This window comes from Mya arenaria, chromosome 7 (genome assembly GCF_026914265.1).
Source record: "Mya arenaria isolate MELC-2E11 chromosome 7, ASM2691426v1".
In the NCBI taxonomy this organism is placed as follows: Eukaryota; Metazoa; Mollusca; class Bivalvia; order Myida; family Myidae; genus Mya; species Mya arenaria.
Genome location: NC_069128.1, coordinates 8246377 through 8263156, shown reverse-complemented (window position 1 = coordinate 8263156; position 16780 = coordinate 8246377). Strand labels below are relative to the sequence as shown.

Sequence of the window (16780 nt, the reverse complement as noted above, 5' to 3'; positions counted from 1 at the left end):
TACATGTAGAACTACGATGACAGCGTGGGTTGCTGGACTCATTGATATACTATATTATAAAGATGTACATGTAGAACTACGATGACAGCGTGGGTTGCTCGACTCATTGGTATGCTGTATGATAAAGATGTACATGTAGAACAACGATGAAATCATGGGTTGCTGGACTCATTGATATACTATATGATAAAGATGTACATGTAGAACTACGATGACAGCGTGGGTTGCTGGACTCATTGATATACTATATGATAAAGATGTACATGTAGAACTACGATGACAGCGTGGGTTGCTGGACTCATTGATATACTATATGATAAAGATGTACATGTAGAACTACGATGAAAACATGGGTTGCTCGACTCATTGATATACTATATGATAAAGATGTACATGTAGAACTACGATGACAGCGTGGGTTGCTGGACTCATTGATATACTATATGATAAAGGTGTACATGTAGAACTACGATGACAGCGTGGGTTGCTCGACTCATTGGTATGCTGTATGATAAAGATGTACATGTAGAACTACGATGAAAACATGGGTTGCTGGACTCATTGATATACTATATGATAAAGATGTACATGTAGAACTACGATGAAAACATGGGTTGCTGGACTCATTGATATACTATATGATAAAGATGTACATGTAGAACTACGATGACAGCGTGGGTTGCTCGACTCATTGGTATGCTGTATGATAAAGATGTACATGTAGAACAACGATGAAATCATGGGTTGCTGGACTCATTGATATACTATATGATAAAGATGTCATGTAGAACTACGATGAAAACATGGGTTGCTCGACTCATTGATATACTATATGATAAAGATGTACATGTAGAACTACGATGACAGCGTGGGTTGCTCGACTCATTGGTATGCTGTATGATAAAGATGTACATGTAGAACTACGATGACAGCGTGGGTTGCTGGACTCATTGATATACTATATGATAAAGATGTACATGTAGAACTACGATGAAAACATGGGTTGCTCGACTCATTGATATACTATATGATAAAGATGTACACGTAGAACTACGATGAAATCATAGATTGCTGGACTCATTGATATACTTTATGATAAAGATGTACATGTAGAACTACGATGAAATCATGGATTGCTGGACTCATTGATATACTATATGATAAAGATGTACACGTAGAACTACGATGAAAGCATGGGTTGCTCGACTCATTGATATACTATATGATAAAGATGTACATGTAGAACTACGATGAAAACATGGGTTGCTCGACTCATTGATATACTATATGATAAAGATGTACATGTAGAACTACGATGAAAACATGGATTGCTCGACTCATTGATATACTATATGATAAAGATGTACACGTAGAACTACGATGAAAACATGGATTGCTCGACTCATTGATATACTTTATGATAAAGATGTACATGTAGAACTACGATGAAATCATGGGTTGCTCGACTCATTGATATACTATATGATAAAGATGTACATGTAGAACTACGATGAAAACATGGGTTGCTGGACTCATTGATATACTATATGATAAAGATGTACATGTAGAACTACGATGAAAACATGGGTTGCTCGACTCATTGATATACTATATGATAAAGATGTAGATTTAGAACAACGATGAAAACATGGATTGCTCGACTCATTGATATACTATATGATAAAGATGTACATGTAGAACTACGATGAAAACATGGATTGCTCGACTCATTGATATACTATATGATAAAGATGAAGATTTAGAACAACGATGACAGCGTGGGTTGCTGGACTCATTGGTATGCTGTATGATTAAGATGTAGATTTCGAACAACGATGAAAGCATGGGTTGCTCGACTCATTGATAGTTTTCCAATATAGGTGAAGATGTCAACTACGATGAAAGCATGGGTTGCTCGACACATTAGCACATTTACACAATTAACCGTTGTAAATTCATGCACCTTAAACTTTTAGTTCACATGTTTAATATTTAAGTTTAAGCGAGCAGACATACAATTTATTCGGATGTAGGGCGCAAATGTTGTTCCTAATAAGACTACACCATTCAAATACATCTTTAACATAAGGTGTACTACATTTCAATATTTCATGGTAAACGTGTGTATCAAACTGCAATAAAATGTTTAAATTAATTCACTCCACAATAGTATGAAAATGAAGTAAATTCATGGGCATATTACAATTAAACGACTGCCTAGCAACCGACAAAAATATGTAAGACACAAGCACACTTTATAGTGTAATGTTTTAGATAAGAAATCAACCTCTCCTAATAGGTGCACGAAAAAAATCCTAAAAAGCTAAAAGAGAAAGAGAAAAAAGAGAAAAATTAACGGCACGTAGTAAAATCATTTTGTTGTTTTTTCTCTAACGACATTTTGCATAAAACATGGGTTATATTATACCTGCTTCATTTACTGTTATCAAAGTAATAAAAGTTTGAATTAAATGCCCTCCCGGTCAGATTGCTCACTCTATCACACATGTCAAGACAAGGCTTATCTCAATAGGAGCTATTTATGCGACACAAAAATCGGAACAAAATTGGGAACATTCTATCTATAAAATGTCGCGGGAAATACGAAATTATCATCATATCAATTTTACGCTGAACAGCAAGGAACAAAAATATAACCATGTGGACGTCTATAATTGTTGGCGCTACTTTGGTAGCTCAAGGTAAGTTGCTTTTAAATTTATTTAGAAGAAATTATTTGAAAATGACAAATGTTTACCTTAGGTAATTAAGATGCTGTGTGTGTTGTTTTTTTAATGAAACTGAATCCTTCAAGGGTCGTGAAAAAATAGTTACTCTCTTTTGAATGATGTTGCGCGATATGTATTGAGGGAAACCGGTGTACTCGGATAAAAGCCACGCGTTTGGCTTGGCGACCACCAACCAAACTCACATGCGCCCAAGCCGGAAGTTGAACCCGGTTCGCCATGGTTATAAGCTAATGCACTAATCACTGTCCTGTTTAAGAACATTGGACGACCTGTTGAGCAATATCATATTTTTTTAACATGATCAGCATTAGGGAAATGGTCAGGGGATCTAGGTTTATTATTTTTTTCTTAAAAACAGTTCTGTAGCCAAAATTTAAAAGAAATCAACTATACATATAAAACTGTAACTCACATGCGCCCAGGCCGGTGTCAGGAGATATATTATCCGAAACAATTTTGCAGTCAATAGTCTTTTTAACTATACTAATAACTCTTAATTGTATGTTTGTATTATAATCAATTCTCCATAAAAACGTTCTAAAACCGTTCCGAATTTGTCAGGGTTATCTTACTTAAAAAAACATCAAGTAACAAAGTTGTATTTATCGTGGTTGTGAAATTAGGGGAGATTTTAAGCTTTTTGAGGAAATTATGGTATTGGACAGTCCTTTGACAATAAACTTTTTTTTTCTTCCGAAGTACTTATTTTTTCAAATCGAAATGTACGCCTTGCTTTAAGACAAAACATGTTTAAAGCATAGTCGACGCATACGTAGAAAAAACTGATTTTTTTTAATACCTTGAGCCACCTTTAATCAGAACTCATCGAAACCCAGAAAACAACTGGATTTACGATATTTTATATTAACATTTGTTTCGAAATTATTCGAAAATGACAGTGTATGTTATTCAAATTGGTGCGGGCCCCTGATAGAGTTACTAGATATGTGTAGGATACTACAATGATGTTTAGGATTGTTTTGATGACCACCCAGATGTAGGTGGGGGGTTTTCGGGAAACTTTCGGGAGCCATTTATCCTATTTAAAATAAACTCCCCCTTTATATGCAATATGCGATTGTTTATCTTCAATCCATACCAGTTCTTATATGCCTGTGTATTTATAACTCTGACCTGTGATAAAATATAAATAGTTGAGAGGGCGTAACGAAAGGGCTGGACGAATGTGCTTTCTGCACTTGAGAAATTATATAGAAGAAATACGAGCTATAAATAACTTGACCTTTATGTTGTATATTGACGTCTGATAACCCCATACAAGTTTGGTGCGATCGAAAAAATGCCTGCTAACAACTAATGTGAAAAATAAATGATCACAAGTACAATATACATAAAGTAGGTATTGGTATGTTTAAACTTTTTGCTACTGAGCTTGTTTCTGTAGCTTTTTGCATAAATATTGGCTTTAAAACAAATAAAATAGTACATAGTATTACCTGTTTTTGTAGTTAAAGACAATATATATTCGGACAAATGTTTACAGTTGAAACTCATAAAACCCTTTTCATTAATACAAAAATAATATGGGTGACCAAGTCTAAAATGGGCATCCAAAATTCACATAAATGTGGGTTGGATTCCATAACAACATTTTGAGTATATTACTTTTGATATTGATTTGTAGTTTTCTGCGCCTGTACCGATGGTTGGACTTCACATGGTTCAAGTTGTTATAAATTTGCAACGGACATAGAAAACTGGTCATCCGCTAGGGTAAGCCAAACTATCATTTATTTGGAATATATAAAACTTTATTACAATGTTCCATACATAAAAAAACATGATTTCAAAAGAATAGTTGAAATCCAGTTATTTTCCAACATGTTGGCAGATATGCTACTTGCTCTACAAGGAAGAATACTGCGTAGGAGATTGTCATCGTACATGAGTATCAATTGCTGTTGTTCAAACTCCTTCAATTCTTGCTATGATAAATATATGTAGAATAATATATATCTTGTCTATATCATCGCTACACAGCTATTCTGCAAGTGGCACTCGAGCGACCTGATTGTTATAGAAACAGAGAGTGAACAGCGTTGGTTCCATAAGCAAGCCTTAACATTCAACCGTAAGTTACATGTACAACGCAGTAATTTTCTTGTCCTTTCTGATCAGTTTGTCCCATATATGATTCATGAAAAGAATACGCTTTGTTGGGTGACAGTGTTGCAATTGACGTTTTAGTGGTAGTTTACGTCCTTCAGATAGAGGTGATCCTTTTTTTATCCAGACAGTGATGACCCCCACTCCTTAGGACAAGAGTGATCCCTGTTATAAAGACAGGGGCAATCCGCTTTATGTAAACAGTTGTGATCCCCTTTCTCCTGACAGGGATGATCTCCGTTCTCCATACAGAGTTGATCCATGAACGAAGTTAGATTGTTCAAATTTGATCAGTGTCTTCTTACAGAAACAAACAAGATCTAGATTCTCAACAATTGCTATGAATTCGAACTGTTGGTCTTTAGTATTTTTTATTCTTAGAAAATTATTGTCGCTATTCAATTCGTTGAATTGAACAATTATCACGTATGCCATTTTGTCGAAATAAGCACTATTGGCGAGCATCTGTGAGAACCCTGATATTTTTTAAATGTTAAAGTTAACTAATTTAATGTATGGATAGCGAGTTATACGAGCTTGAGTAACTGTGAATTCTGTTCCCTTATTTCAGACACGGATGTTGACCAGGGATTCTGGCTCGGCGGGACTAACTGGGAACGAGATGCGCACTGGGTAAATATGACCTCTGTTAAATTAAGCTATTTTTATTACCGCAATGCGTGCGCCGATGTTAATTTTTCGTCATCTTTATCATTAATTTGATGGGGGTTCGTCTCAAAGAGGTACTGGCGGGGCTAATTTTATCTTGTTTAATCTAGCGAAGGATAAGGATTATCCGTTTAATTTTTGTATACATAAACGACATTCAACATTCACTTTACGAACATTTAGTCAGCGAAACTAAAGGGCTCATCCACATATACCACTATACATTTATCACATGCTTACCCTTGTTTTCCGTTCAATATACCCATTACGAATATTTTTATCTTACACATGTGTAAGATAACCTATCAGACATTTCTATTGGCTAGACTAATCACACGCGACCTAGATATCCCTCCACATTGTTTGTAAACAAAATGGTTTAAACGCCAACAAATACTTACCTCAATAATGAAGCTGTAGGACTTCCGGGAGACAAATGGCTAATGAATCATAGGGTCAGAAAGCATCTTGTTCAACAACTTTCTGATAACAATGTTCCGCCAGCCAGATAATGCAGATCATTAGTCACAGAAATATCCAGTCAGTCAACAAATACAGCCACATTGGTGACACACACCACAAGAACATTTCAAACATTTTCATCTTGACCAACACAAGCAATATGCAAACAATGCCATTTGCTTGCCAGTTCAGCTGTCGGTTACCGAAAACACAAATACGAATTCCGCAGCACATACATCCCCTTACACATCCCATGGCGGCTAGAACATCATCTTCTCTGGAAACATTCTTGCTAACTTTTTCAATATCAACATCCATGCAGTACAGTGTAAGGCTTCGCCGTTATCATCTTCATATTGTTAAACTCAATGTACACTAAGAAAACGCTGCAAAATCATCGTAGAAAGCGACAGCGAATAACTTTTAAATCCGTGCACACGGTAAAACCTGACAAACCGATGTAGGTCACATAAAACGCGTAAATGCATGTACTATGAGTGTGACGTCATCAAATTGTGTACATTTTGTTGTTTTGGGGGTTAAAATTGTTCGTTATTCATGTTTTTGAATATTTTACTACCCATTTTTATATGTGTGACTTGTTAAGCGCTTTATCAGAATGAAAACTTGATAACTGCTAGCTATTTTTGTCATTTTAATTTGGAACTATTTATATGGCGCATCGTTAACATTCTACTCTGTCAAATAATCAGTTCAGAAAATGGAACTAAATTGGTAATAAAAATACCGTTTTAAGCATGTGATAAAAAAGATCATTTCATGCCAGAGGCTCGCTTACTAACAAATTTCATGAACTCGTTTGATAAATCTTGTATTTAATGATAACTCGTGTCTGATCCTATATTTTTGAAATGTAAATTTAATTTACCAAACCCATGAGCAAATACTAGCTTGTACATGTGTACAAGTGGATTTATAAATACACCGTAGATCTGGGAGAGCACTGGTGCCGAGTTGACCTACCAGACACGGGGCACCCAGCAGCCGAACAACCAAAACGGGACTGAGCACTGTCTTTCGGCCGTCAAGTACTTCGACTACGCATGGAACGACGCGCCTTGCGATAGGCAAATACAATATGTATGCGAAAAGAGGTACTGTATAATTATAATCAAATCTTTTGAAGATAATGGTTCCATATTGTATTTCATAATCAGTTACAAAATATATTTCAATAGTCACATTAATTAAGATATTGACCTCACATTTATGTTTATCATCTGGTTTGTCATCGTCGTGGGCTCGATCCTAGACAGGAGAACGTTAACTGAACACCTATGCTTATATCTACCGATCAGGAAAATGAAAACAGTTATCTTCAAAGCCTAGCTAAAATTGATAAGTGTAATTTTACATATACAAAACTTCAAAGACAAATAAAAATATGAATGCATTACTAACTCAAATAACAAACCATCGGTTTTAACACAACGCACTCAATTCAGGAAAATGACAGCAGCCAATTGTATGGATCGGGGATAGTTTTTCGACAGGTTACCTGTTGGATACGTTGCACATTTTTAAAAAATGTTTTTTTTTGGTTCGTAATTATAATTGGATATTTATTGACCAATCAATAAATATTTCGTCAAATTTTGACCTAACCTAAAGGTAAAAAATGTTATATTCAAACAAGTGCAGTTGTCTTTTTATCGGATATATCATTTTAAAGATTTCTACTTATCCTCATTATTGTTTGACAAAATGTTATGATAAAGAAAATACATGATAACAATTAAAAAATATGAATAATCTATAATTATGCTACATATTTTTGCACGTTCAATAGTGCCCATGTTCCTTTTTATCTCTGTTTTGATCACAAAACATCCATCGCAATTGGTAGGAAATAGAGAAAAATATGAAGAAATTAAATATAAAGATATAAGCCCATTTGTTAAAAACCCTCAAATGGATTTTCTTCGGAAGTTTTACGTTTCATTGATAAAATTTGATTCAAAATTTAATAAAAGAAATAATGGAGCCTACAGGGAAAATCAAGTAATCAAAAGTTTAGCTATATAATGTTTAAAGGCCTCAGTTTTAAGGTATGTTAAGGATCAACGTGGAAACACAAGATTTCCAGATTACAAAATATTTTAAAAAAACTCTATTTTAGACTTGACGTTTCCCCCATCGACTCATATGAAGATACTTGTATACATTGTGTATCATCATTAACATAACGTTGATATATGCATATGGTTGCTAATTTATGCCATCTCGCCCTATTTTGTTGACGTGTTTTCCAAGCAAGGTCGACAAATACTGTATTGTCTGATTAGCACCTTGAGTTTGTCTTTCGGGTTGTCGGGGCGCTGTCGCGCCAATATGACAAACCGACCAATAAAGGGCAATAATAAGTCAATAACAGTATTGGTCGTACTTTCGTAGCGTAGGAGCACCGACACCAAAGCACGAAATGTCAGAAATCAGCCACTATTGTTGGTATATTTATTAGAATATTGTTTTGTCATAAAACGCACCTTTCTTCTTTTGCAGCAGTACCTCTGGCGACGGCATTGTCGGATGACATTTAGGATGTTTCATAAATAAATAAAATAATTAAACGTATATCCTTGTTAAGTTTTTACTGAATAACTGGTATTTACTCTGTATGCCATATTTTAAAAGGACATGTATACAGGTTAATTTGACAAATGACTTCTATCAAAGTCGAGTGTTGAAGTGTTATAGAAGATCAGAGTCAAGTGGCATCCTCTGCACACAAATCAAAAGAACTATGGTAATTCATTTTTTATACCACAGATCAACATTAAAAAGAAAATACAAAAAGTAGGTTGACAGACCGAGATTCCCAGTCGATGATGATGATGATGATTATGATGATGATGATGATGGGATGATGATGATGACGATGATGATGATGACGATGACGATGACGACGACGACGACGACGACGACGACGACGACGACGATGATGATGATGATGATGATGATGATGATGATGATGATGATGATGACGATTGAAGATACAAATATATAATAAGGAGAAGGCACAATATGTATGTTTACTAATGCTCTTAAATAATGAAATGGTAAGTTTTAATACATTGCATATACAGTACACTACACATTTCTTTTGAAATTATTACAAAATTAAGAAAATGTTCGCATGATAAAAGTTAGATGCTAAGCCGGCTATAGCTTCGATTGAACTAAAACATGATGCATCAATAAATGCCTGTCTGACATAGTTCAAACCAGTTAGTAAATATATGAGTAGATCGATTTATTTACATATCTAACTATATTATACCTCACATGAATTTGTCCCTTCTATGTACATATAAACTCGATCGGTCCGTATATCACTGTTTTTTGATGAAAATCCAGTTTAATGACGTCAGCGGTCCATATTACATTTTTGGCGAGGTCCGGACCGGCCAAAAATATAATATGGACCGCTGACGTCATACAATTGGTAAGTGCGGCTTGCTATTTTCACAACGGCGAAAACTTGTCGCAAGTAAACATTATTAGCTTTGTTCAATAAAACACATTTAAATCGCTTTAAAAATATTGAATTGTAATGAAAAGTGTTCGGTATAATATAAGAAATATAACACACCACTTCAGGTCATATGGCATTATAAGGACCGGTCAGTCAGCCCCCGAAGGTGAATGGACCTCGGTCCATATACACCTTCGGTGGCTGACTGGCCGGTCCTTATAATGCCATATGACCCTCAGTGGTGTGTAATATTTCTTAAATATATAAGGACATATCTAGACAATGATAGTTTGTGTGTCATGCAATATTTATAATGCACACAATTTACATTATATAACAAATGTAACACAACTATACAACATATGCATATAAATATTTCAAATATTTTGTATGTTGCCATAAATGTGTATGATAATAATAATCGATCAACAGTATTTCGTTAATTACGTACGACTCAAAATGCTTCATTGGCGCGTATGTAAGCATACCACAGATAATAATTGGAGAACTAAATGCAACAGTCAATTGATGACTTATTGCGCAGATCATGAAAATGAATTTCAACTAAGTTCAGCAAATATTGTTTGGCAATAAGGTTATACTGGTTCTTCAATTGAGGTCAAACCCCGTTCAGCAGATATGTTTTTAATTTCTAGGTGCATTTTATGAGCGTATACATATCGAATGTGCCTTGTTGTTGTGAACTGTTAATTTCCAGATATATCCCTTATATCTGGTACAAACCAATAAAAGAACATACGGCCAGTTAGAAAGCACTTTGATTTTAACAATTAACATTTATTGCAGAGTAATTGTCTTGATTAATTAATGGATACGCATTAAACTAGTGAATTATCTAACACACACACGTTAGTGTACTTCATGTACCCATATGTCAAATGCTTCATGCTGCAAAATGGTTAAGCATAAGGCCTGAGTTCCGCTAATTACAGGTTTATGACTTAGGTCTGCTTTGGTTCCCCGATTGCAGTGAACGCGCTTTGATGTATCTGGAACACAAAACAAAACAGTTGGCTAACGTGAGCGACCCTTACCTTAAACTGAACTAATACACTTTTTGCGCATTTCACCGTAGTGCTATAGAAAGAAGTGCAGTAGAGTAAGTGGCAATACCCTGAAGAAAAAAATTAAGACTGTGATGTTATTGTTTTCTTTGCGCACTATAAATCCATACAGCCGACGTGTGATTGCATGAGAAGTCAACGTTTCACATTTTCAATCGGTTGCAACTGACCATTAACAAAAAATGTCCCTATCAGACACAAACTTACTATAGTGCAAACGACCAGTTAGGCACTCCATCAGCGAGATACCACTTTGATTATCAACAAATTACGTTTATGGCCGTTTTATCACCTTGATAAAATAAAAACATCGTATCAGCATTAAAACCAGGCTTTTAATAAAGACACGCAAATGTATTTTATGACGTAATATACCATTTGAACGGCTGTACCCTACTACCCGATAATTTGAATCCTTGTCTTTCATTGATCAAGTCCTATCAATTACATTGGCGCTGCTTTAATCAATTCCATTGCCAGACAGCAGCAAAACTCAAATTGCGTTTGCAAACTACAACAATAAATGCATTTTCACAATATCAATCCTTGAAACAGCTTCAGGATTGTTCAAGCCAGACGTTTGCTATTTGCATTTAAATATGTTGTATATTTCTTGGAACTTTGACATTAACTTTATGCTACAGCTTCTTTGATATGTAACAGACCATCATGAAAGGATTTTAAACTTAAAACTAACCTTATTGCGTATGTGGAATGCAAGTGATGACAAAATGAGTACTTACGCGCGTTTATCAAGCTTGACATCATCAGTTTCTTGGCAAGAACCAGACGATCCAGCCGGACAACTCCGATTTGAGGTAAACTTTTCTCAGACACTTTATTCAAATTAATCATCGACAGCAGGAATATTAAACTTGATTTTATATGAACACTTATCGAACAACATTGTGGCTAAAATATATAGAACAGAAACTATTTTTTATGTTGAAATAGTATAAAAAGAATTATGCGGGATGTTATAATCGATTGCGACGGTTTGAGAGAAACTACGCATTACTGGGAATGATATCAACTCCATACGGATTCAGTGTTTCATGAGTGTTCTTTTCAAATTTTCTAACACGTCATGTACAAACGAGTGACATTAGTTCAAACCTGTCAATATTTCTGTATAAAAATGGCATGATTTAAATCATCCTTGATGAACATACCTAGTTTTTTATATAGTATATATGCACTGTGCTGTTCGAGGGGTTTTGTGCTGTTGTTCCATGTTAATAGTTTGTAAATTTTGTGTTTGTGTTCTTTGTCTTATGAATTTACCCTGTGCCATTAAACGGAGTTTATGTTTACACCTTTTGCTACTGAGCTTGTTTCTGTAGTTTTTAACATAAGCATTAAAGGTAAAAGACAATTAAATAAAATTAATATATATTCGATTGTGCATTGATCTTTTTGAACGCAATTCACGAAGTTATAGGTAACTTCTCTTCCGATTTATGTTGAAATTAATAGCAAAATTGCGAAACTGAAATATGTTTGTATAATTAAGTTCATTCTCGTACATCAGAGCGATGATGCAATCAAAGTTCTGATGATTTGAGAAAGAATTTAGTTTTGATAATGTATTTTCAGCAAACAATACCTTCTCAAATGAGACCCAAAGAGTATTGAGTGCATGTCTACTTTTTTAGGTATTGCTGTTTTGAGTACTTTTCTCTTTTCGCTTATCCCTGTAATGAAGTATCGCTGTTTTGAAAACTATTCTCTATTCACTTGTGCCTGTCCATGTAGTTTCCAATGAAGTGGTGCTGTTTTGAGTACTTCTCTATATACTCTGTGCCTGTCCCTGTATTTTTCAATAAAGTAGTGCTGTTTTGAATATTCTCTATTCACTTTGTCACTGTCCATAGATTTTCCAATGTACTTGTGCTGTTTTGAGTACTTCTCTATTCACATTGTGCCTGTCCATGTAGTTTCCAATATAGTAGTGCTGTTTTAAATATTCTCTATTCACTTTGTCACTGTCCATATAGTTTCCAATGTACTAGTGCTGTTTTGAGTACTTCTCTATTCACTCTGTGCCAGTCCCTGTATTTTCCAATGAAGAAGTGCTATTTTGAGTACTTCTCCATTCAATTTGTGCCTGTCCATGTAGTTTCAAATGAAGTAGTGCTGTTTTGAGTACTACTCTATTCACTCTGTGCCTGTCCCTGTATTTTCCAATGAAATATTGCTGTTTTGAGTACTTCTCTATTCACTTTGTCACTGTCCATGTAGTTTCCAATGTACTAGTGCTGTTTTGAGTAGTTCCCTATTCACTTTGTCACTGTCCATGTAGTTTCCAATGAAGTAGTGCTTATTGAGTACTTCTCTATTAACTTTGTGACTGTCCATATAGTTTCCAATGTACTAGTGCTGTTTTGAGTACTTCTCTATTCACTTTGTGCCTGTCCATGTAGTCTCCAATGTAGTAGTGCTGTTTTGAGTACTTCCCTATTCCCTCTGTGCCTGTCCATGTTGTTTCCAATATAGTAGTGCTGTTTTGGGTACTTCTTTATTCACTTTGTGACTGTCCATGTAGTTTCCAATGTAGTAGTGCTGTTTTGAGTACTTCTCAATTCACTTTGTGCCTCTCCATGTAGTTTCCAATGTACTAGTGCTGTTTTGAGTACTTCTCTATTCACTTTGTGACTGTCCATGTAGTTTTCAATACCTCTCCATTCACTTTGTGACTGTCCATGTAGTTTCCAATGTTGTAGTGCTGTTTTTTTTAGTACTTCTCTAATCACTTTGTGCCTGTCCAAGTAGATTCCAATGTACTAGTGCTGTTTTGAGTACTTCTCCATTCACTTTGTGACTGTCCATGTAGTTTCCAATACTTCTACATTCACTTTGTGACTGTCCATGTAGTTTCCAATGAAGCAGTGCTGTTTTGAGTACTTCTCCATTCACTTTGTGACTGTTCATGTAGTTTCCAATACTTCTCCATTCACTTTGTGACTGTCCATGTAGTTTCCAATACTTCTCCATTCACTTTGTGACTGTCCATGTAGTTTCCAATACTTCTCCATTCACTTTGTGACTGTCCATGTAGTTTCCAATACTTCTCCATTCACTTTGTGACTGTCCATGTAGTTTCCAATGTTGTAGTGCTGTTTTTAGCACTTCTCTAATCACTTTGTGCCTGTCCAAGTAGATTCCAATGTACTAGTGCTGTTTTGAGTACTTCTTTATTCACTTTGTGACTGTCCATGTAGTTTCCAATGAAGTAGTGCTGTTTTGAGTATTTCTCATCACTTTGTGCCTGTCCAAGTAGATTCCAATGTACTAGTGCTGTTTTGAGTATTTCTCTATTCACTTTGTGACTGTCCAAGTAGATTCCAATGTAGTAGTGCTGTTTTGTGTACTTCTCTATTCACTTTGTGACTGTCCATGTAGTTTCCAATGAAGTAGTGCTGTTTTGAGTACTTCTCTAATCACATTGTGCCTGTCACTGTAGTATCCAATGTAGTAGTGCTGTTTTGAGTACTTCTCCATTCAATTTGTGCCTGTCATGTAGTTTCCAATGTACTAGTGCTGTTTTTAGTACTTCTCCATTCACTTTGTGCCTGTCCATGTAGTTTCAAATGAAGTAGTGCTGTTTTGAGTACTTCTCTATTCATATTGTGTCTATCCATGTAGTTTCCAATGTAGTAGTGCTGTTTTTAGTACTTCTCCATTCACATTGTGTCTGTCCATGTAGTTTCCAATGAAGTAGTGCTGTTTTGAGTACTTCTCTATTCACATTGTGCCTGTCCATGTAGTTTCCAATGTAGTAGTGGTGTTTTGAGTACTTCTCTATTCACATTGTGCCTGTCCATGTTGTTTCCAATGTAGTAGTGCTGTTTTTAGTACTTCTCCATTCAATTTGTGCCTGTCCATGTAGTTTCCAATGTACTAGTGCTGTTTTTAGTACTTCTCCATTCACTTTGTGCCTGTCCATGTAGTTTCAAATGAAGTAGTGCTGTTTTGAGTACTTCTCTAATCACATTGTGCCTGTCACTGTAGTTTCCAATGTAGTAGTGCTGTTTTGAGTACTTCTCCATTCAATTTGTGCCTGTTCATGTAGTTTCCAATGAAGTAGTGCTGTTTTGAGTACTTCTCCATTCAATTTGTGCCTGTTCATGTAGTTTCCAATGTAGTAGTGCTGTTTTTAGTACTTCTCCATTCATTTTGTGCCTGTCAATGTAGTTTCAAATGAAGTAGTGCTGTTTTGAGTACTTCTCTATTAACATTGTGCCTGTCCATGTAGTTTCCAATGTAGTAGTGCTGTTTTGAGTACTTCTCTATTAACATTGTGCCTGTCACTGTAGTTTCCAATGTAGTAGTGCTGTTTTGAGTACTTCTCTATTAACATTGTGCCTGTCCATGTAGTTTCCAATGTAGTAGTGCTGTTTTGAGTACTTCTCTATTAACATTGTGCCTGTCCATGTAGTTTCCAATGTAGTAGTGCTGTTTTGAGTGCTTCTCTATTCACTTTGTGCCTGTCCATGTAGTTTCCAATGTAGTAGTGCTGTTTTGAGTACTTCTCTATTAACATTGTGACTGTCCATGTAGTTTCCAATACTTCTCCATTCACTTTGTGACTGTCCATGTAGTTTCCAATACTTCTCCATTCACTTTGTGACTGTCCATGTAGTTTCCAATACTTCTCCATTCACTTTGTGACTGTCCATGTAGTTTCCAATATTGTAGTGCTGTTTTTAGCACTTCTCTAATCACTTTGTGCCTGTCCAAGTAGATTCCAATGTTCTAGTGCTGTTTTGAGTACTTCTCCATTCACTTTGTGACTGTCCATGTAGTTTCCAATACTTCTCCATTCACTTTGTGACTGTCCATGTAGTTTCCAATGAAGCAGTGCTGTTTTGAGTACTTCTCCATTCACTTTGTGACTGTTCATGTAGTTTCCAATACTTCACCATTCACTTTGTGACTGTCCATGTAGTTTCCAATACTTCTCCATTCACTTTGTGACTGTCCATGTAGTTTCCAATACTTCTCCATTCACTTTGTGACTGTCCATGTAGTTTCCAATACTTCTCCATTCACTTTGTGACTGTCCATGTAGTTTCCAATGTTGTAGTGCTGTTTTTAGCACTTCTCTAATCACTTTGTGCCTGTCCAAGTAGATTCCAATGTACTAGTGCTGTTTTGAGTACTTCTCCATTCACTTTGTGACTGTCCATGTAGTTTCCAATGAAGTAGTGCTGTTTTGAGTACTTCTCTAATCACTTTGTGCCTGTCCAAGTACATTCCAATGTACTAGTGCTGTTTTGAGTATTTCTCTATTCACTTTGTGACTGTCCAAGTAGATTCCAATGTAGTAGTGCTGTTTTGTGTACTTCTCTATTCACTTTGTCGGTGTCCATGTAGTTTCCAATGAAGTAGTGCTGTTTTGAGTACTTCTCTAATCACATTGTGCCTGTCACTGTAGTATCCAATGTAGTAGTGGTTTTAGTACTTCTCCATTCAATTTGTGCCTGTTCATGTAGTTTCCAATGTACTAGTGCTGTTTTGTTTTTACTTCTCCATTCACTTTGTGCCTGTCCATGTAGTTTCAAATGAAGTAGTGCTGTTTTGAGTACTTCTCTATTCATATTGTGTCTATCCATGTAGTTTCCAATGTAGTAGTGCTGTTTTTAGTACTTCTCCATTCACATTGTGTCTGTCCATGTAGTTTCCAATGAAGTAGTGCTGTTTTGAGTACTTCTCTATTCATATTGTGCCTGTCCATGTAGTTTCCAATGTAGTAGTGGTGTTTTGAGTACTTCTCTATTCACATTGTGCCTGTCCATGTTGTTTCCAATGTAGTAGTGCTGTTTTTAGTACTTCTCCATTCAATTTGTGCCTGTCCATGTAGTTTCCAATGTACTAGTGCTGTTTTTAGTACTTCTCCATTCACTTTGTGCCTGTCCATGTAGTTTCAAATGAAGTAGTGCTGTTTTGAGTACTTCTCTAATCACATTGTGCCTGTCACTGTAGTTTCCAATGTAGTAGTGCTGTTTTGAGTACTTCTCTAATCACACTGTGCCTGTCACTGTAGTTTCCAATGTAGTAGTGCTGTTTTGAGTACTACTCCATTCAATTTGTGCCTGTTCATGTACTTTCCAATGAAGTAGTGCTGTTTTGAGTACTTCTCCATTCAATTTGTGCCTGTTCATGTAGTTTCCAATGTAGTAGTGATGTTT

At 35.7% G+C, this 16780-nt stretch overlaps 1 protein-coding gene across 1 annotated transcript; it reads left to right on the top strand.

The window, feature by feature from the left end:
• The first annotated feature begins 2623 nt into the window (after positions 1-2623).
• Positions 2624-8603, top strand: LOC128240232 (perlucin-like protein). Its single transcript, XM_052956762.1, has 6 exons — positions 2624-2702; positions 4396-4484; positions 4752-4842; positions 5449-5510; positions 6960-7123; positions 8532-8603. Exons 1-6 carry the CDS (start codon positions 2660-2662, stop codon positions 8560-8562), a joined length of 480 nt encoding a protein of 159 aa, XP_052812722.1. The 5' UTR covers positions 2624-2659; the 3' UTR covers positions 8563-8603.
• The last annotated feature ends 8177 nt before the right edge of the window (positions 8604-16780 follow it).

Bases quoted from the DNA above. Each gene is read 5' to 3' on its own strand.
- LOC128240232 (XM_052956762.1), top strand. From the start codon at position 2,660: ATGTGGACGTCTATAATTGTTGGCGCTACTTTGGTAGCTCAAG. The intron at 4,485-4,751 runs GTAAGCCAAACT...ATCGCTACACAG, and splicing joins AAAACTGGTCATCCGCTAGG to CTATTCTGCAAGTGGCACTC. The intron at 7,124-8,531 runs GTACTGTATAAT...CTTCTTTTGCAG, and splicing joins CAATATGTATGCGAAAAGAG to CAGTACCTCTGGCGACGGCA.